Raw genomic sequence first — 20,605 nt, forward strand, 5'->3', positions numbered from 1 at the left:
TCTGTTATTCTTTTCTCTGTCATTTTATCTAGACAACGACAACACAAATCTTTAACGTCAGATGTCTAAATATGAGTTAGGTTCATAGATTCACCACGCGGTCATATTATATTTCTAAAATGATCTTGCGTCCTCCACATAAATATTAGGTTATGTCTGGGACAGAGGATATACTTAACTGATCAGCCACTTAATTTCATATTGAGCAAAAAACAACTGTAGATCTCCAAAATTAACCCGAATATAAGTTCACACACATAACGTAAGGCTTATCGCCGTGGTAACATTAGTTGTAGTGGGTGCATTTCTATCCAACAAGCTAGGTAACGTTACACTATATTACACTAACATAGCGAACTTTTTTGTCATGACTAATTCATTAATTACTCAGCATCATTTCTATATGAGAAAAGAAAAACTTAATCTGATGTTTAATGTGAATAAGACAGCTTTGAACCGCCTACTTACTACATTCTTGTCACTACCGATGTGACTGTCACCGTGAGTGTAGCGCAGATCCTAAAGCATGCAGTGGACCAAACCACTCTGAGGCAAGGGAGGGGGGACTCAAAATGTTTCTAAACTTAAAAAGCACTTTTTGGGGTTTGTATTGTTTTACTGCTTACACCGATATTTAAGTGTACATCATTATGTTATTTACAATACTCAGCATTGTTTTAATGATATTTCTAGGGGGGGGGACAACACTTAGATGGGGGGTCGTGACCCCCCCGACCCCCCTGGGATTTACGCACTTGTCTCTATGAGCCAAAATTAGATCTCTCCTTCAGCATCAAGCGAGCCCAGTGCGGGTGGTTTGCTTACGTAATATGTTTCATAGGGCTTGTTTGTTTGTGGAAGTTTGTTCTGGGGTTAAGGGGCGTGACGGTGATGAGAGGAAAGAACTGGCCAAACGCATAGCGGTACTTTTCCTCTGACACCACCACCACCAGCAGCAGCAGCAGCAGCAGCAGCAGCCTGCCTGCCTGCCTGCCCTGGGGTGAAATGTTCTCAAGCTTAGAGCAGCATTTGTTCATCATCCTGCCCATTTTCCAGCTTTTTTTTTTTTTCGAGCCAAGCTTGTGGTGGAAAAGTAGCGTTTCACGTCGAAAACTAATGCAATGTGATGACAGAAGTGCCCCCCTCTGCAACCACAATGGAAAAAGTGTCTGGGACGCAAAATAATAAAACACTCAATTTGAGATGTCAATTGTTGGAAGATAGTGAGAAGACGATTGGCTGCGAGATTCCACATCAAAAGAAATGCAGTGAAATGTGGGATCTCTGGAGTATAGCCCAACTGCTCCAATGGATTTTCATCCAAAGAGTGAAAAGAAATAAAAAATAAATAAATAAAAAAAAGACTATTGGCGTCGGCGAGCCAAAAAGAGCTCTTTAACTAACTTGAGTTCAGTTCCTGAGGGGCAGGAAGACGGTCGGAGAGGACGACCGCTTCTTTCCCCAACTGACCTGTGAGGAAACAGGTGTCTCCTGCACCTGGTTGGAATTTATTTAGTAGGAGAGAAAGACAGACGGAGGTCAGAGGGTTCATAAAAGAAAAGAGGGATGAAAAAGCAGAGGGATATAAGGTCTACATCTGTCAGTGGTGGAATGTAACTAAGTACATTTACTCAAGTACTTAAGAACACATTTTCATTCCATGCAACTTTCTACTTCTACATTTCAGAGAGATTCTACTTTTTACTGCACTACATTATTCTGACAGCTTTAGTTACTTTACCAATTAAGATTTTTGCACGCAAAACACATGTAGTTTATAAAATATGATGTTTCATTATAAATTAAACTAACCAACAATATATAGTACAAGTCCAGCTAAATGATTAACCCATTAAACACATAGCTGACTGACAGAACTGTTTGGATCGCTTCCAGTTTCTAAAATGTGATTTTTATTGAGTACTTTTACTGTTATTACTTTATGTGAAACTTAAATACTTTTACTTAAGTAAAAAATGCAGGATTTGTTCTTGTAACAGAGTATTTTTACAGTGTGGTATTACTTAAGTTAAGGATCTTAATACTTCTTCCACCGCTGTAGATAGCTCAATAAGGGACCGTTTTGACTTTCGGAAAAATGTGGACTTCTATTGGCCACGCTCCTCAGTTGTGTTAGTGTGAAAAGAAAATGACTAGAAGCAGTCTGTGTCAAGTAACTACTGGGCTAATGACTTCATCTCCAACTGCACCAGTCGAGCTCTACATTTAAATACTGGTCATACTGGGCAGCTGCCAAATGAACTGAACCTGCAATATCTGAGGGTTGGCCACTTTCATTAGGGGTGTTTCTGGCCACCTAGTATCGCATTGGCAGACCTTCCTCAACAGCGCTGCGGAGGAGGGTCTGGCTAGTCCACACAGCATTCCGGGATGGGAGAAAAACGTGCTCTGGTTTATTGGCATTTCTTTAAACCAATCACAATCGTCTTGGGCAGCACTGAATGGAGCCACGGTGCCTCTGCAAAATAGCCTCTGGAAGGAACTTGTTTTGGTGGAACATGTGTACGTTCAAAGGTTGTTTTAATCGTGCAACAGAAAACTCAGATTGGACAGATAGTCTAGCTAGCTGTCTGGATTTACCCTGCAGAGATCTGAGGAGCAGTTAACCATAGTCCTCACAAATCCACCGGAGATTATAACGCCGACACAAAGAAAGCAGAAGGTGACGAACATCCGGCGGAATTTCCTGCAGCACCTTGACCAATCCCGGAAATGAAACGTCGTTGATACAGACTACTGCCCACCTAATGAAAACTGAATAACGCAAGTCCTCTATTCACTCTTACATTCCTTTTTTGTCTCTACCAAATCGTGAGAGATTTTTCTCTTTCACTGCTAAATGCTGCGTCTTCCCTAGCTATATGATAACGTATTCGGTACTGGGTACGTAGCGTACAGTCAATTTATCAAGGCTCTCGAGCCGAAAACAGCTCGCTGTGTGACCCAAGCTGTTGCTGACAGCGATGAGAGCGAAGCAAAGCATCAAAGTCGCGAGCCCGAAAAACTAAAAGAACAAGCTGAAAGATGCTATAAAGCTCTGTATAGTTATGGGGAACTGCATAGTTGAGAGTTAATTCTCGGTGGGTTCATCAAATCTACAAGACTCCTTTCTCATCCAAACAGTCATTTAGTCCATGGTTAAGAGTACATTTTTGATTGTAGCCGCTTTAACGCTGAACGTGAAAAACCTGTGCGCTCCTTTTAATGTTTTAGAGAAGGCTGTATACAAACCACAGTCATAAACGGGCTCCGTTTCAAAGACAAAACAGGCCGAGAAGTCAGCAGATTTTGGTCCAATGTTGCCCTGGAAATATTACAAGAGAAACTCAGTCAAAACATATATTTGTTAGACATGAAAACCATAGCTGATGGGAGCTGGGTTGCTTGCTCAGTGCGTTGTGCCAGAGTGTTGTCTCCCTGTAATTAAAGCAGTCTGCCTCAGCAGGCCTATTATAAGGTTTGAGCACTTCTTTCAGTTGATGTAATGCAGCACAACACAAAGTGGATTTTTTTTTTTTAACCAATCCATTAACCCGGCTGAGAAAATTATTTTATGATTACGGTTTTAGGCTTTTTTTTTTTTATGCAATTCACAAACCCATTTCCAAACAGGTCCTGAGTAGAAATGCTGTAGATGGACTTGTAGCTTTGAGAAAATTAGCTCTGTACCACAACCGGTAATAAAACCGGAGTGTTATTCTGGTGTAAATCACGTCTACATGAGCATAAAGAAGAGCCAGCCCGGCCCGGTTTAAATCCTGTCAGTGACCTCAGGCCAGATGGAACAGATAGCACTGGAGGCGCCAGCAGTTATGAGACAATGAAACAGGTGTATGCTGTTATGATTAAAGATACACCCTCTCCTTTGAAACACAGCCTCGTCTCATTTTATGGTCTAAGTGTGTGTGTGTGTGTGTGTGTGTGTGGTAGGGAGAGCAGACAATAGGAGACACCAGGACTAGGTGATAAAAAAGACATTTTAATCATACAGTACATCTTTTATCTGAGGCGTGTGGCGACTTGAACAGAAGAGCACACAGAATTTAACACTAGCTCCCACAAATACAAAAACTCTCAGGCGATGACTGTTTTTTTGTTTTTTTTATCAGCTTGAACTGTAAAATGTGGCACATTTGTGTTACGGTTGATGTGATTATATCCGACAACATATATTAATAATTACACACAATATCACATATATATATATATATATATATATATATATATATATATATATAGTATAGATACTACATCTACTACTGTCTGTGCACATGTCGGTGCAAATGGCTTCTGCTGTATGAGTATATTTAACACTGTAGTTTGGTAAATTTCATGGAGGAGCCTTTGTGTGAAGATCATTCATTTCCCATAATGATATAGTGTGTGTATCACTGTAAAATCTAGCACGTGAAGAGTAAGGGGTGTCACGATTCTCCAAATCCACGATTCGATTAAATTTACGACTAACGGTTTATTTTCAACATGCCGTAACAAGAGCCACTAGATAACAGAAGGCCACTTTGCAACAACAGTAAGTTTCTCAGGTGTTTACGAGGTGCAACTGAATGCACACATAGTTTACCAAGGTGCACCTGAATACACCATGGAGTCCCGTCGGGAGTGCACATGCTTTACCTTCGTTGGGAAGCACAAGGATTTTCCTGTTTGTAGTATCTTCGTTATTTCCGACTCCGGCAGCGGCCGTGGTGTCTGGAAAAGAGCAGCTGCGGGCTACCAGTAAGCTAACGTTACCCTGTGTCTTTAGCGGCATGCTAACAGCCGGTAAGCTACGCTGTGCGTTGTAGTTTTTCTTCGGATGTGCGCAAATAGGCGGGGGTGGAGAGAGAAAACAATCCTGTGAGAATCTCCGATCCCGCTCTTGATTTTGATAGTCGCCACCGAAAACTTGTTTGGATCAATTTTCCATTTAAAATAAATCGAAACCGGGACACCCGTCGATTTCCCACAATGATGTAGCTTTAACAATAGTGTGTGTTTCACTGTAACACCTAATGTGGCATGTGAAGTCCTGTTGAGTACAAAAAGAAAGATGTAAACAGATGATATTGAGTGGGTCTGTGCTGTTGCATGAAACACATTGAGGCACTTGGGTCAGCAAACACATCACAAACCTTGTTTGATTTGCTATTTGTTCTGGATTGAGTTTTCATTTACAAATATCAATCTGTCATCAGCATAAGCTTTCAGAAGAGGGATTGGTGTGTATTGCAATAGGAGGCACGCTGGTTTCAGTTTTTGGCACGTTAAACTCTGAAGCCGAATTGCACTTCACTTTCAACGCCCTGTTAAAACAGTAGAGTTTCTTTGGAGAGGCGGAGGACGCCCGCTGTCTTTTGGAGTTGCGCCTGCACTTTTTGACGCTTTCCTCCCGTGTGACGGAAAGGCTTCCGAGCTGCTCCTGGTTGCCGGGGATTTTACAACAAGTGTCCATGTGTGTTGTTGTGCCTGTGGCTGTGGTGGATACGTGGTTAACACCACAGCAATGGCCACTGTCCCTTCTCTGCTGTCTTTCAGAACTGGTTGTGTGTGGTGAGCCCAGGGAGGGGGAGGGGCATAGAGTCTGAGCTCCTGTCGGGGCTGGGGGGCTGATATTCTGGCTACCGTCGGGGCCCGAGGGCCTCGTTTCGTGTCTGTGGTCATCCTCGTGTCCCGCGGGCTCCAAGCAGGGAGCTGTGGCTCTCTGCTCTCTGGCTGAACCTGTGTGGACACAATACTTCCTGAGATGGCAGCTGTGGACGAGGCCTTGCCTGGGCGCCGCTCCTCTCCCCTGGGAGCAGGGGTGGAAATGTGCGGGGGGGCAGTGGACGTAGTGCATTCGGCACTCCGTGTGCGTGTAGACCGGGTCCAGGTTTGTAGGTAACAGGGCTGCGCTTTGTTTACTCGGGGAGTTTCCTGAGAGTGGGACGAGCTGTGGGGTGGGAGGGCAGGACGGGGGGTCCTGGGCAGGCTGAGCACAGGGGTGGGGGGCATACTGCTGAGGAGGTGGAGGAGGAGGGTCCCCGCATGTGCAGTTAGTGTTCTGAGAGTACTGGCACCGGGCTGCTGAGCTCAGCGTGGCCCCGGGGCCGTTCTCGGTCCGGCTGGGCCAGCGTTGCTCTGGTAATGAATGTGCGAGTACGGGCCGCCGCGCTGCTGGGGAGGGATTCCGTTGGAAAGCTCCTCTCCGGCTTTATCTTCACTTTTCTGACCGGAGGCCAAGGGCTCCAGCTCGTAATGTTCCACCTCCCCGCCCCGCCCGTCCAGCTGGTACTTCCCGAGGCCGGAGCCTTTCCCCTGAGCCGGGGGGCTCTTGGACGTGACCTCGGAGAACACCTGACACTGCAGCTTTTTGGGCAAGGGGATCTGGCCGCAGGTGCCCTGCGGCCCCAGGCAGCGACACATGCACTGGAAGAAGAAGGTGGCGAAGGCCCAGCTGATGCACATGATGAGCATCATGAACGTGCCCAGCTGGGTGTAGGCTAACACGGTGGAGGGCATCATCATGGCCCCGGCAACAAAGGTGGTCAGTGCCGCCATGGCGATGGCCGAGCCCATGCGGCTGAGGGAGAAAATCACCTTCCCCTCTCGGTCGGGCTCCGGAGCGAGCCGGTAGGCCACGCCGTAGTGGACGGCGAAGTCCACCGAGAGCCCCACGGCGACGGAGATGGTGACCGACTCCAGGACGTTCAGCTCCCAGCCCAGCAGCACCAGGGAGCCCACCGTCACGAAGATGGTGCCGGCGATGGACAGGATGGCGTACAGGCTAATGATGACGTTCCAGGTGGTCAGCAGCATGACGCTGAAGGCCACGGCCACCGACAGCGCCATGGCGACCAGCGTGCCGTCCGACAGGCTGTCCTGCAGGTCGTAGAACTCCAGGTTGCTGATGAACCAGCCGTGGCTGAGGCCTGCCGGCGCGTAGCGCAGCTCCTCTTCGATCCAGGCGTCCACCTGCAACACATCCGCAACCGTTAATGTCCGGGGAATCAAAGCAGAAACTAAACTTATCCTGTTTTTGTCTGTGTTTTTTTTAATTTTCAATTTAAGGAAATAAAAAATACATAAACTTACAAAGACATAACTCCAAATCCCTTCCCTAACCCACCTACTTACAAACTAAGGAAGACACTACTCAAAAGGAGTAGGTGATAAAAAAAAAAAATATATAGACACAATAGCTTTTCCTCATGACCAAGGGCATATCAATTCAAATTAGGTCTCCTATATTAGTCAGCAAGGCATCCATATAGGCCAAATAGGGCTGCCAAATCTCAAGAAAGATATTCTTTTTCTAAAAGTATATGTGATCCTTTCAAGTGGAATACATAAATTAATTTCCTGAAGCTATGGAGCAATAGGGAGATGGGAATCCGACTAACACGTGATGGCTATGGACTTCCTGGCAATTCACAGGGCTATTCTAAGTGTAAGTGTATTCTTAAATGTGCACTAATGGTTGTCAAGTCGCCTGACATGCAGATTTATGGATCTAGTGTGAAGGTAAATCCAGTGAACTTTTTTTCATAACGTCACTTAAAGGGTAACTACCGTTTTTTTTCAACCTGGAACCCATGTTTTTGTGTCTAAGTGACTGATGGGAACAACAATCTTTGACATTGGTCCAGTATCAAGCAAGATTGCTACAACAAGCTATAATGTAGGTTAATAGGGCAATTGTCCAGCTTGTATTTACCTTCACAAAAGTGCTTGTTTTGCCACGGACAGGCTCAGATTAATATTCTAAGTGTCTGACAACATTATAGAAAGGATTTCTAAGGAGGTCAACCTTTCTGTTAAAGAGTAAGATCTTTTTTTTAAACATAAAAACATCCGCGAAATTACGTTTGCTAAACCCACCAGTCTCCATGTAGATAAACAGTAATTTTAGTATCGTAAAATATACCTTTTTCAAAGTCGACAGGAACAAAATAAAACTATGAAAAGCTGTTTTGGGTCATCTCTCCACAACCATCACAACTCTAGTTTTGGTTGAAATAAACAGTTTACTGATTTGCATGTGAAAATATGTTGGCTCTATACACGCTAAAAGTATTGCTTTTTTAAATGGAGTCTGGTGGGTTTAGCGCTAGCGACTTCAGGGCTGTTTCTGGTTAAACAGAAAGGTCTTAGAGGTTTTAAAAAGGTCTATCTCTGAAGGGATCCTTTCTTTAATGTTGTCAGACACTTAGAATATTATTCTGAGTCTGTCAGGGGCAAAACAAGCACTTTTGTGAAGGTAAATACAAGCTGTACAATTGCCCTATTAACTTACATTGTAGCTTGAGATTGCTGCCGACTGCAGCGATCTCGCTTAATACTGGACTAATGTCAAAAATTGTTGTTCCCATCACTCACTTCGACACAAAAACATAGGAAAATAGGGTCCAGGTTGAAAAAAAACGGTAGTTACCCTTTAAGCCATGCCAGAATGTCTTGTATATGGACATACAACAAAATGGAGGATACAATACAGTGACATACATCCAATCTAAATTATATTTTGTGTTTTTTAATATTGGCAAAAAAGGCTATAAACACTGAGTTAGTACAAACCTCGCGGTAGAACTGGAACATCTTGTCGTAGGCCAGGGTGAAGAGGTAGGTGCTCTTGAACTCTAACACTATGGCTCTGATGGTGTCGTTGATGTCGAAGCGCGGGCCGGGCGTCTTGCTGTCCAGATGGTAGTTGGTGCTCCGATCCAGCTCCATGATGGCTCTCTTGATGCACAGCTCAAAGACTTCCTGCTTGTAGGGGAAGGTGGACTGACTGCAGCAGGGGTAGACGGACGCCTCCTCACAGTCCTGGTTCTCCATCCACTGAGCAAAAGAAGTGGCAGGTTAAAGTTCGTTATGTCCAGTGACACTTAACCCTCCTGTTGTTTTCAAAAAGTCTGAAATTTGGGTTTCTATTGACCAAGTTGTCCAAAACAATAACGTGGATGGTTCCGTACAACGCTCTTCACAAGTAAAATAAATGATCAGTTCATTATTTTCATTGAATTTGGGTGTTTTATTCAATTTTATAGAATATTTAAATACATTTCTTTTTTATAAAAGAACGTTGAAAAAAGTGACAAAAATGTTGGCAAGAGCTTCAAAAACTTGGGGGAAAAAAACAACAAAAAGATCGGGAAAAGCGGCAAAAGTGTCGAAAAAAAAAAAGAGTTTTAATTTTAAATTTAACACAAGGGTTAAAGTTTTAAGTTTGCTCTAATTCAGTGACACTTGGTTGGTTAGTTGGTTGGTTGGTTACGAATCTTCACTGGCCTCACAATTCGATTACGATTATCCTGTCGACGATTCAAATCGATATTACGATGAGTCACCTCCTCAGTATTATTATATATTCCTACACACGGTTTTCATCAACAAATTCAAGCAGTTAGATATATATGAACTCCCCTGTGCATTTTTCCAGTGTCAACCATGTGTCCCTATGATAAATGGTCATTTATCTATTATTCTATTCCAAATATTTGTAAAAAAAAAAAAAATCATTTTGAGTATTTTTACATTATAATCACGGTCTGTTCTCTTCCTGTAGAATGGTTTCAAAGGTTTGATGACTCATCCTGCACTCAGGGGTGTTTACTAATTTTATGTCCATTCATTTTTTTTTTTTTTAAGTTTTGATGTTCAAGATATTTCTTACTCTATTAACTGATGGAATGATTGCTAGAATACTCGATTACTAAAACAACCGATAGCTGCAGACCTAGTACAGGATTTTCCCTGCCATCAGAAAGTTTAGGTGCAGCACCCGAGCGGTTTTGGGCAGCACACTTATCATGAATGAATGTAAGAATGTAACTATACTTTGCTCAGATGTAATGACAGTAGTTGGATTTCTTTAGCGAGTTTTGTCTTTAAGCTTTTGGAGTGTTATTTACGATCTGCCCTAGCTTTTCCAATGTTTTAGACAGAGATATGGTTATAATAATGGTCTACAATAATGTGAAAAAGAGACGCAAAACTACCACAAAAGGGACACAAACTGACCACAAAGAGACACAAAAACCCAGAGACTCAAAATCTTTGGGGAAATTGTTTTTTTTTTTTAAATTGAAAAACTTAACATTTTCTTGAGGAAGGAAGCCTAAACCCCTTTGGCCAAATACATGCACCTAAGTCTTCCACAAAGCAAGGGGAAACACTGTAGTATATACATAGCACACATGCAGGGCTGACCTGTTTGAATGTCTCGATGAAGCAGCTGGTGAAGTCCTGCTCCTCGGACTGAAAGACAAAGCTCTGATTCCTGAGCTTCTGGCAGAAGCTCAGGATCCACAGCTGGGACGCCGGGCTGGCGATGTTGAAGCTGCTATCCAGCGTCAGCTTGCCCTTGTTTTTGGGGTTCAGGGGGTCGCCGTTATCCACGGGAGTCACGCCCCAGATGATGGTGATGGGCATGTGGAGCTCCTCGCCGTGGTGCACCCGCTCGAACATGAACAGCTTCTTGTACTCGGCATCGTAGCGCTCGAACGGGTGCGAGGACCGGAACACCTGGAACTCGGCCAGCTCCAGAGACGGCAGCTTCATCTTGGGATTGACGCAGACCACGTAGGCCCCGCCCACCGTGATGGCCAGGAACCAGAAGAGCCAGAGGTAGCGCAGCTTGATGACGACGCAGGGCAGCACCTTCTCGAAGAAGATGCGCGACGCCTCGGAGACGGCGAACAGGCATTTGTCGGCCCTCTGGCAAAGTCCTGCCCAGAACGTCTGGGTGCAGAAACCTTGTTGCGGGTGCGCGGGCTTGGCGCAGGGGAACAAGTTTGGCAGGTAGCGTTCGTGCAGCACCACCACAGCTGGGAGCCACGTCACCATGAGAATGTAGTTCACCAGTATGGCGGTGCCGGCGTAGACGCCAAAGCAACGGATGGCGGTGATGTTGCTGACGTAGTTGGCGTAAAACGCGGCGGCCGTGGTGAAGCTGGTGACGAACATGGACAGGGCGGCGTGCTGCAGCGTCACGCCCACCGTCTCCGACAGCTCGGCGTGCGGCTTGTCGAACTTGGTGTAGTTCCACACGTCGCAGAGCACGAAGGCGTCGTCGGCGCCGATGCCCACCAGGATGATGAGCGCCGTGAGATTCATGAAGGGGAAGAACTCAAAGTTGAAGACCATACGGTACAGGAAGTAGGACACGATCAGGGAGCTGATGATGGCTATGATGGTCATGAGGGTGATGAAAACGGAGCGCGTGTACACGCACATGACCAGCAGGACGATCACTATGGCGATGGCAGGATAGACCGTGTCCGTGAGGAGGTAGTCCTGAAAGAGGTCGTGTTTGATGCCAAACTCGATCCCCGACACCGTGGTGATACCGTCCGACGAGTTCCAGTTCTCAAAGTTGTCGATGTAGATGTTCATCATGGACTCGCCTTTCTCCGTGGGCGAGAAGAGCATGCTGGATCGGAGCACGGGCGGAGGAAGCTCCAGGCTCTTGGGACTCAGGAAGTCTTTGTCCACCAGGAAGTGAAGGATTTGGTAGACGGCGTTGTACTTGGTGCACTTCCGCGGCACGCCGGCGCACTTGAGCTGGTCTTTCCGCCGCAGCGCCATGTCCCAGCAGTCGTGCGCCAGCGTGCCGTTGTGGTAGTACTTGGCGCACGAGCGCAGGATCTTGAGCGTGTGCGACACGTCGCGCTCCGTGATCTTCTGGCAGGACGAGCGATTGGTGAGGACGGCGATGTAGTTCCCGAGAGTCCAGCTGGGGCAACAGGAGGCGTCGTTGGTGCGCTGGCAGAGACTCCAGTAGTCCCGATGGGAACGTACCTGGGAACAGAGACGGAGAATAAGATTCACCAATCCGTTTCTTGTCATTCTGGAAAACATGGAAATTTGTAAAGCATGACGCAATGAAATTAAGAGCATGGCTCCTTTAAAAACACAGATCTTTGAATACAGTACAGAAAAAGAATTAAACGATTTCCAACAGACTATTAGTCCGTACGACCAGGGTGCGATTTTCCGGTGGGATGCGTGGGATCTCCCCCTTTCTGGTCTAAATATCCCTCCCTCTGCTGAATAATTTGTATCCCTGGTGGGGACTAAATGTATCCTCCCCCCCTCAAAATGATCAACGCTACTTCACCAATAGACCATAGGCTATTATATACCTATAACAGAAGTATTTTAAACTAAGTAAAGCGCTGTAACGTGAACACATAGAACGATAAAATCAGAGCGGCAGTTGCTGGTTCTATTTAGCCGCTACAGAGCTCCGGGACGCCGTCTACCAGCGGCGGTTGTTTAGCCGCCAATAAGTGACTGCGAGCCAGCTACAGGCACCGCCAGATGACGGTCCTCTCAGGGGCCGTGGTAGTGGAGTTTAGCCAGAAAAGGTATGCGTCATGCGGCGACAACAGCGGCAACAGTTAAGTTTAGGCACCAAACAACTAGTTACGTTTAGGAAAAAGATCGTGGTTAAAACACTCCCGAGGAACAAAAGTTTCCTGGGTGAAAGTATTTAGTTTTTGCCGCAAAGTGAACTTGGCTCTCCGGCTTGAAAGCGCTGCTATTTCATTTGGATTTTTTGCCAATGGACATTGAAGTGCACCCCCCCACCCACCCACAAGAGCCAAAAAGCATCTGACTAAATTAATGTCAATATTAATTTCATCATTTCCAGTCTTGAGGATTGTGCCGTTCTTTATACAGACCTTTGTGTTGTCCAGATTGCACATGGATTTGATGGCCTGAATACTCCACAGGTTCTTCCCATCAGCTGATGTGAACACCAGTCTAGAATAACGGTCACCTGCAATGAAAAGGTTTACTTTTAAGGTTCAAGGTTCTTTATTTGTCACGTGCACAACCATAACAGAACTAGTCGAAAATCTTAGGCCTCAGACACCTCCGACTATACTCAATACATAACTAGTAAATAGTAAGTAAAAGCCTGTAAAAAATAAAGTCTGAATCTAAGACAAAAGAAACAAATATTGCAAATTAAGATAAAGAGTTAAAGTATAAACGAATAAAATATGAATGAAGTAATATAGATGTGTTGCAAAGTGTGTATTGCAAAGAAATAATAATAATTTAAAAGGAATGTAGTCTTTTTAATTTTCTTTCACAAATCAATGCTATTGGTCACCCTTTATGTCTGTCTGTGGGTTTTACAAATATTTAAACAGAGACATGGCGATTTCGTCTGACCGAGGTAAATAGCTCAATACAAGGTTTTCAAATTTGCCTTAGTAAATATGTGCGTGTATATATTTATAAAGTATATCAAGATGAACTTTATTAAAACATGTTAGGAAATATAAGAAAGATAAGTCTACCATCTGACTAACAAAGATATTGAGGCTGAAAATAAAAGCTCTTTCTAATGCAAAAGCGATGCAGCTATACTTGAGCCTATTTGGGTACTTCTAATTTGAATTCCACTCAAAATAAATCCCCATTAAAAGAGTAAATAGTATGATCTACATATTTCTCATCATACCAGTGTTTATCATTTATAATGTGTTGTACTGAGGCAAGAGAGCTTTTTGGTAGTCTTCATCATCTGGTCTAAATTGGATTGGTGTCATTTCTGCATTCCCAATCTTACCTGGCACATCACAGAAGAACTCTTTACTGAAGTCCCACTCTGCTTGCCGTTTGTCTCGATCAAAGTGGTCATCGGACCACCTGGGCTCTTGGTGACTACAAAACAATAAAAAAAAAAAAAGATTAGCAGCGTCTACATTACTTAAATGTATGTTTAACTCAATCAGCCTATGTGGAAACTTTGGGGAAAAAAACAACATGGCAATTCATTTCAAAACCAAAGTCTTCAGTTAACCGGCCGACTCAAATCACGGAGCAATGAGTCTTTGATGAGCTGACGATTAAAGCATTTGGCTGCAAATCTGAAGTCTTGTACTGGGTTTATTTTGTTCTTTAAGGTTTACAGCAATTTGGTTGCAAGATAGGGGGGTGTTGCTGTGTCCAACGCTGCAAAGTGCAGCGTGATGCAAAGTGAAGGAAGCAGATCTGATGCGCAGTAATGAAATTTGTATTTGTATTTATTATAAGGATCCCCATTAGCTGACGCCTAGACGACCAGCTAGTCTTCCTGGGTGTCCATAACAACATTTAATCAGACAATATTAAAACATTTCATGACATATACAGAAAAAAAAAGAAATAAAAGAAAATAAATACAACAACATCTGCTCACAGAACTGAATAACAAAAAAAGACACAAAATAAATCAACAAGTCTTTGGCGTATATGTATGTTTTGTGTGGGTTTATTAGGGGTGGTCAATATATCGATATTATATCGATATGTGAGACTACATATTGTCTTAGTTTTTGGATATGGTAATATTAAAGTGTGGTAAGTGTTGTCTTTTCCATTACAATAAAGTGATGTAGTTTTCTGAATTTACCAGACTGTTCATGCAATTCTATTATTTGCCTTTAACCACTTATTCTATGTATCCACATAATTGATGATTATTTATTTGAAATCTCATTGTGAAAATCTTTTGTGAAAGCACCAATTGTCAACCCTACAATATTGCCATTGATGCGTTTGGTCAAGAATATGGTAATATTTGATTTTCTCCATATCGCAGAGCCCTGCTGTTTAGGAGTTCTGTTGCAAGAACGATTGCAACAATGTTTTTCTGAGTAGTGCAGCGCCTACATGCCAGCAGCCGAATGAGGATTATGGCTCAGACAGGCCTTCTTTCCGTGTGTATGTGGTTTTTTTGGGTTTTTTTTTTGGGCGGGGCCCGACCTCTGATAGAAACAGGAAGGCAGAGTAATCAGGTGGCTGTCAGAGAGCGACGGAGGGGTTGACAGACGAAGGGGATGAGGCAGGGAAGCTTGCTGACAGCAGCAGAGGCCTCTCATACGCACATAAGTACACAATTACATCTGCAGACAGACGGGTGGAGCGAGACAGAAAGGAAGACAAAGGCAGCCACAGACACAGCAGGAGACGGAGAGGAAGATTCAGACTGCAGCTCAAAGGACCCATTTTCTAATCAGCAGAATGGAGCTGCAGGTTTTCTTAACATGGATAAAGGATACCGAATCTGAGTCAGAGGGGTGTGACCTCACGGCAATGACAACGTCATTCATCAGAGACAATGATCATGATTTAGATGTCAATGTGAGACAAACCAGCAATTTAAAGTTAGTTTGGGGATGCCTACATTCAGGCTAAACAAAGGCAAATACAGCCAAAATATATTGGCATCAACACTGGTTCTGCTAACATTGATAGAAGCTGGAAAAACTAATCCGATATGAGCAGTGATTTGGCCTGAAGAGTGCACAGTCATAGAGACAGAGAGCAGACAGAGAGACAGACAGTCACAGAGTCAGACAGCAAATAGAGAGACAGACAGTCACAGAGACCGACAGCAGACAGAAAGAAACAGAGACAGAGAGACCTACAACAGACAGAGACAAAAAGAAACAGAGACAGACAGCAGACAGAGAGACAGACAACAGACAGAAAGAAACAGAGACAGACAGCAGACAGAGACAGACAGACAACAGACAGAAAGAAACAGAGACAGACAGCAGACAGAGAGACACGCAGTCACAGAGAAAGACAGACAGACAGTGACAGAGACGGACAGAAACAGAGATAGACAGCAGATAGAGAGACAGACAGAAACATGCAAAGATGGGCTCTTGATTAGTGGACAGCCTCCCACTGACAGAACACAGTAGATCACCCTGGATGGACAGATCTCTACTATGCTCCCCTTTTCTTTCAAGAGGGGATTCAGACTTTTCAGCATGTCTGTCAACAGTATCCTATATATATATATATATATATATATATATATATATATATATATATATATATATATATATATATATATATATATAAATAAAATGTATTATTTTTTTAACAGCTGTATAATACTAACCCTGTATGGATGGGATATGATTGCTCTCATTGTCGTATGGCCTGGCTCAGGTTAATCCCTTTATAAAACATGAATGCCATACAACTTTCTTTTATTATCTACCATGTCAGTCATAACGGGAATATAACATAAATAAACTACTGTAAAGTATATTGTTTTGGGTTAAATTACATGGTATCTGATGGGTGCATAGACTTGCATACTTGCCGATACTGATACCAGCATTTTAGGCGGTATCGGAGGCTTTTCTTATACTGGTATCGCTATCAGAACAACTCCACTTTTGTGCCAAGGAAACAAAGAAATCGTTAGAATAAAGAAGAACTGAACTGTTTTAAAGTCATTCAGCCCTTCATTACACCAACCTATAAATGTGCACAAATGTAATCATACAAAACAACCGATAATATAACCTTCTTTCAAATGAAAAAAGATTTTTTTTTTTTAAAGCCTTTTACCACAACATTTAGCCAGCTCTAAATTAATGCATCACAACAGATCATACATCTGCCACTGCAATCAGTAAATTTCATCTTATTTGCCGATAGGCGATTGCAGTCAACAAGGCAAATATCAACCGATACAGGTGTTCGGCCAATAACTCGGTTCATCCCTACAGGAAATTGTATTTCATAATTCTGTACTTTCCTTAACTGTCAAACAGCTTCTTGGTTTAAAAAAAAAAAAAGAAAAAAAAGAGAGAAGGAAAGTGTGCCAATTTCGCATGTGTGGATAGTGTAAGAAATGTGTGTGAAGTTACTTTTTGGCCTGCTCATCAGCGTATTTGAAGGGGTAGTTGGCCAGTGTGGCTTTGTAGCCGGTGTTCTTCACCATGTTGTTCCATGTGACCAGTCGCTGCCCAATGGCTGTTCCCCGTGGCTCAAACCCCTTTTGGGAAGAAAGAAAAGCAGCGATGAGCAAAACAAGTTTAGATAATGGAAGCAAGTTACAGTCTGTACAGTTCTGATGCAAAGTGATGGTATAAACGATGCAAGTTGGCCATTTTAGTCACCATACAGTAGCTATCCATTCAACTTGAAACGTACATGCTTATGCCACATTCTATTTACCTCGCAACTTGGAAGCCGGAAATGGGAATGACGTCATACCCGAGTTGAATGCGCTCTATTTAAAAGTCGGATTTTCATTGTTTCCATTAGCTATAGCCCGGTTAGCTATTGTCAGCAATACCAGTTGATAACAACACATTACGCCATTTTTTGTGCAAGCAAACAGCGTGCAACATGTCCACAGATAGAAGTTGGACATGCCTGTGTGAACGACTGATTTAGTGACACAAATAAGGCAGAAGTGCTTATAACTTTATGTTACTGCAGCTTTCACAACTGTTGATACAGGGGGCAGCCATGTTGGATTTTGAACTCTGGCTACTGCAAGGTTGTACGAGTTCCGAGCTCGTAAATCCGAGGTCAGGGGGCGTGTTTCCGACTTTGACCTCGTAAAAACCGAGTTCCGAGGTAAATAGAACTCACAGTAGAGGACATTTTAAAAATCCCCTACACACGGCAGTAAGCATGATCGGTTTGCATATCTGGTAGCGGATCTGTATTACAATGTAATGTAATGGGACAATTCCGCTTCCAACCTGTAGGGGGACCGAAGCGGGAAAAGTTCTTTAGTGTTGCTTTAAACACATTTGGAGAGGATTTGAAGTGCTATTTTTTCTCTCAATTCTTTTCATTTTGGCACAGATTTTCTATGCAGGAAAAACCCTGTGTTCAGGTCTGGGGGAGGCTCGTTATCTGGAAGCGTTGTGTTAACGGGAGACCATCGGTGGGTCTGTCCTCACCAGCAGTGGGTCTGAGAAATCCGGCAGGTCAGGCACCAGGATGCCCACCAGGGCACACACCACGATGAGAACTGTGCACACCCCCAGCACCACCACTGGCCAATCAGCTATCAGCTCAGCATAGCTGGAAACAAGGAGGAGACGTTAAGTTAGTCAACACAGTGATGACAGTTTACTCAAAGTTATTGAGATTGAGACAAATGTTAAAGGGTAACTTTCAACCTGGACCCTATTTTCCCATGTTTCTGTGTCTAAGTGACTTCAACAATCTTTGAGATTGGTCCAGTCTTAAGCAAGACCGCTGCAGAAACAAGCTACAATGTAATGTTAATGGGCAAGTGCGCCCCTTTCAATTGCATACTGACAGGCCCAGATTATTATTCTTTTTTTTTTTTTATAAAGAGTAAGATCTTTTTTGTTTAACATGAAACTGTGAAAAATCCCCACCGCCAAACCCACCAGACTCACCAGAAACAACATAAAACTATCAAAAGCCGTCTTGGTTCGACTTTCCACAATCCCTGCTCTGGTTCGGTTGAAATAAATTCTTAATTTGACCATTTACATGTGGAATCTATGCTGGCTCTATACATGCTAAAAGCTTTGTTTATTTTTGTTATTATTTAAACGGAGTCTGGGGAGTATGTTGATGGCAATTTAAGGGCCGTTTCTGGTTAAACAGAAAGGTCCATCTCTGTAGGGATCCTTTCCATAATGTTTTCAGACTCTTTGAAGAATCTTAGCCTGTCAGTGGCGAAAACAGCACTTTTAGTGGAGGGAAATTGACAATGCGCATTTGTCCTAAATAATTAGCCTACATTTCATCCCGGTTCACGGCTGCTGGTTACAGTGTTCTCGCTCAATACTGGGACAATTTCAACAACTTTTGTTCACCTTAGTCACTTAGACACCAATGCATGGGAAAATAGATTGGAAAAAAAAACCTGAAATGTCCCTCTAATTCCATATAGTATACGCCTACAATTATGTATATAGAAAGAGAAACCGAAGACAAAGAAATGTGGGAAATGGATTGGCCACTACATGACCAAAATTCATAAATGTTATGCTTTGATTTAGCAAATTCCCTATTACTTAGTGAGTAGAACCCATGAGACGGCACACGATCGCCATTTGGCTGAGGAGTCATTAAAATTGGTGAGAAAAGGATTACCGTTGAAGGAAAAAGGGGACAAAAGAAGGAAATGGAAAATGTTAAGATACAGCCTACACCATCTTTGCTCAGTTTAAGGCATTTGCTTGATTAGAAATAGTGTTAGTAGCGGTCTGTTGGTGTGTATACCGAGAGTCCCATGCAAAACTCATAAGACTGGGGATTTTGCTCCCTGAACCTTTCTGAAAGCCCTGAAAAATATGTAATCCTCTATTAAACAGTCTCCTGGATTAGGTTTGAGACAGCAGAGTTTACTGCAGTGGAACATAGTGATAAGGAGATCCAAGCTGCCCGTTAACACAGGCCAGGTACAGACAGAGACGCATGACTCCCATCCATAACTCTCATGACTCACTACTAAGGAATGACAGCTCCACGGGAGCACTGATGGATAGATTACACAAATAAAAAGGGAGGATGAGGAGGAGGAGAGAGTTTTCCAATCCAGAACATCAACACAAGCGAAACAGTTTTTGGCAGATCTCACCTTTTGGGGAATCGAAAGGGCCTTGGAGGGCTGAAAAACAAAAAGAGGAAGATAAATCAGGCTTACATTTTGAAGTCAAAAGCGACAGCCGATAAAAAAACAGATTTGCAGAGACTTTTGGGCAAGAGTGGACATATTCTTTTTTTTTTTTTTTTCAGAATTCCTTCGTGATTTTCTGACTGAACCCAAACCAAATCTGAATGGGATGTCAGCTTAAACATATGAACCTGAACCCATGATGCTACATGAGAACTGCACTACAAGCCCACAGAAACCTGTTCTATCTCGTCTTATCAATCACACAAAGACACACATATTAGTGAGATTTTATTTTCGTATGTGTTGTATCCAGGGCTTGACATTAGCACCTGCCAAATGCGAGAAGATTTCGGCAGTGGCGGGTAACACAGTCACTCTCACTAGCCACGGCCGGAGTACGGTGGCCCGTCCGGCACATCAGACCAGCAAGCCGCTGCGATTCCTTAAAATATCCTCCAGAGCTCCGTTCAGCGCGCGCATGCGACATGGCAGGCTGAGGCAACAGTTGGGTCTGTACAGGTCATAGACTGTGTATGGTAATGGTTTGTAGAAGAAGTACAGAGAGAGCTCGCAGCAGGACTATTTAGCAGGACATCTGGTCTGTGCGCTCAGCTTCCCGTCAGCGAGGGCGCGGGCCAGCTGCTTAGGACACGCGAGCGCTCTCCAAATCACTTTCAACTCATCTTCCACACCCCTGCACCACCTAGCCTAAGCATAAGAAGCTACTCTTTTATGTGTCTTAATTGGTTGCAGAGCTTAATATTTGATGACTGCATTGTTATATTTTATGAAGTCTTGATTTAGGTGCTCATTTACATTTAAAAGGGTTGTAAATCTGGTTCTTCAAGTTAATTGTAGCACACATTAGTCAACGTTTATCAAATAAAATGTAATTTTCCACAAAATAGCGGATAGTGAAAATGCTGAGTGGCTAGTAGCTTTTGGAAAACCACTAGCCACAGTGGCTGGTGGGCAAAAAAGTTCATGTCAAGGCTTGATTGTATCCCTGTAGTGTGGCCTGCTGATACTGGGGGGTTTGACCAACACACAACACACACGCAGATGCATATGAAAAAGGGCTGAACAATATATCTTTTTTTCATCCTCCTTCGCAAAAGACACTACGCAATTTTTTGCTTGATTTAAATGTAACAATCATTCTTTTTTGTGGTGCCTTTTATA

At 43.4% G+C, this 20,605-nt stretch overlaps 1 protein-coding gene across 1 annotated transcript in view; it reads right to left on the reverse strand.

The window, feature by feature from the left end:
* Positions 1-3,980: 3,980 nt before the first annotated feature.
* disp1 (dispatched homolog 1 (Drosophila)) overlaps positions 3,981-20,605 on the reverse strand; it is a 134,261-nt gene continuing 117,636 nt past the window's right edge. The window contains 9 exon segments of the mRNA XM_028605176.1: positions 3,981-6,084; positions 6,087-6,972; positions 8,575-8,838; positions 10,210-11,799; positions 12,687-12,784; positions 13,586-13,680; positions 16,674-16,801; positions 17,724-17,847; positions 19,385-19,414. Of these exon segments, the coding sequence (XP_028460977.1) occupies positions 5,213-6,084; positions 6,087-6,972; positions 8,575-8,838; positions 10,210-11,799; positions 12,687-12,784; positions 13,586-13,680; positions 16,674-16,801; positions 17,724-17,847; positions 19,385-19,414 (4,087 nt within the window). The 3' untranslated portion in view covers positions 3,981-5,212.

The sequence above is a fragment of the Perca flavescens genome, chromosome 18 (assembly GCF_004354835.1).
Source record: "Perca flavescens isolate YP-PL-M2 chromosome 18, PFLA_1.0, whole genome shotgun sequence".
NCBI lineage: Eukaryota > Metazoa > Chordata > Actinopteri > Perciformes > Percidae > Perca > Perca flavescens.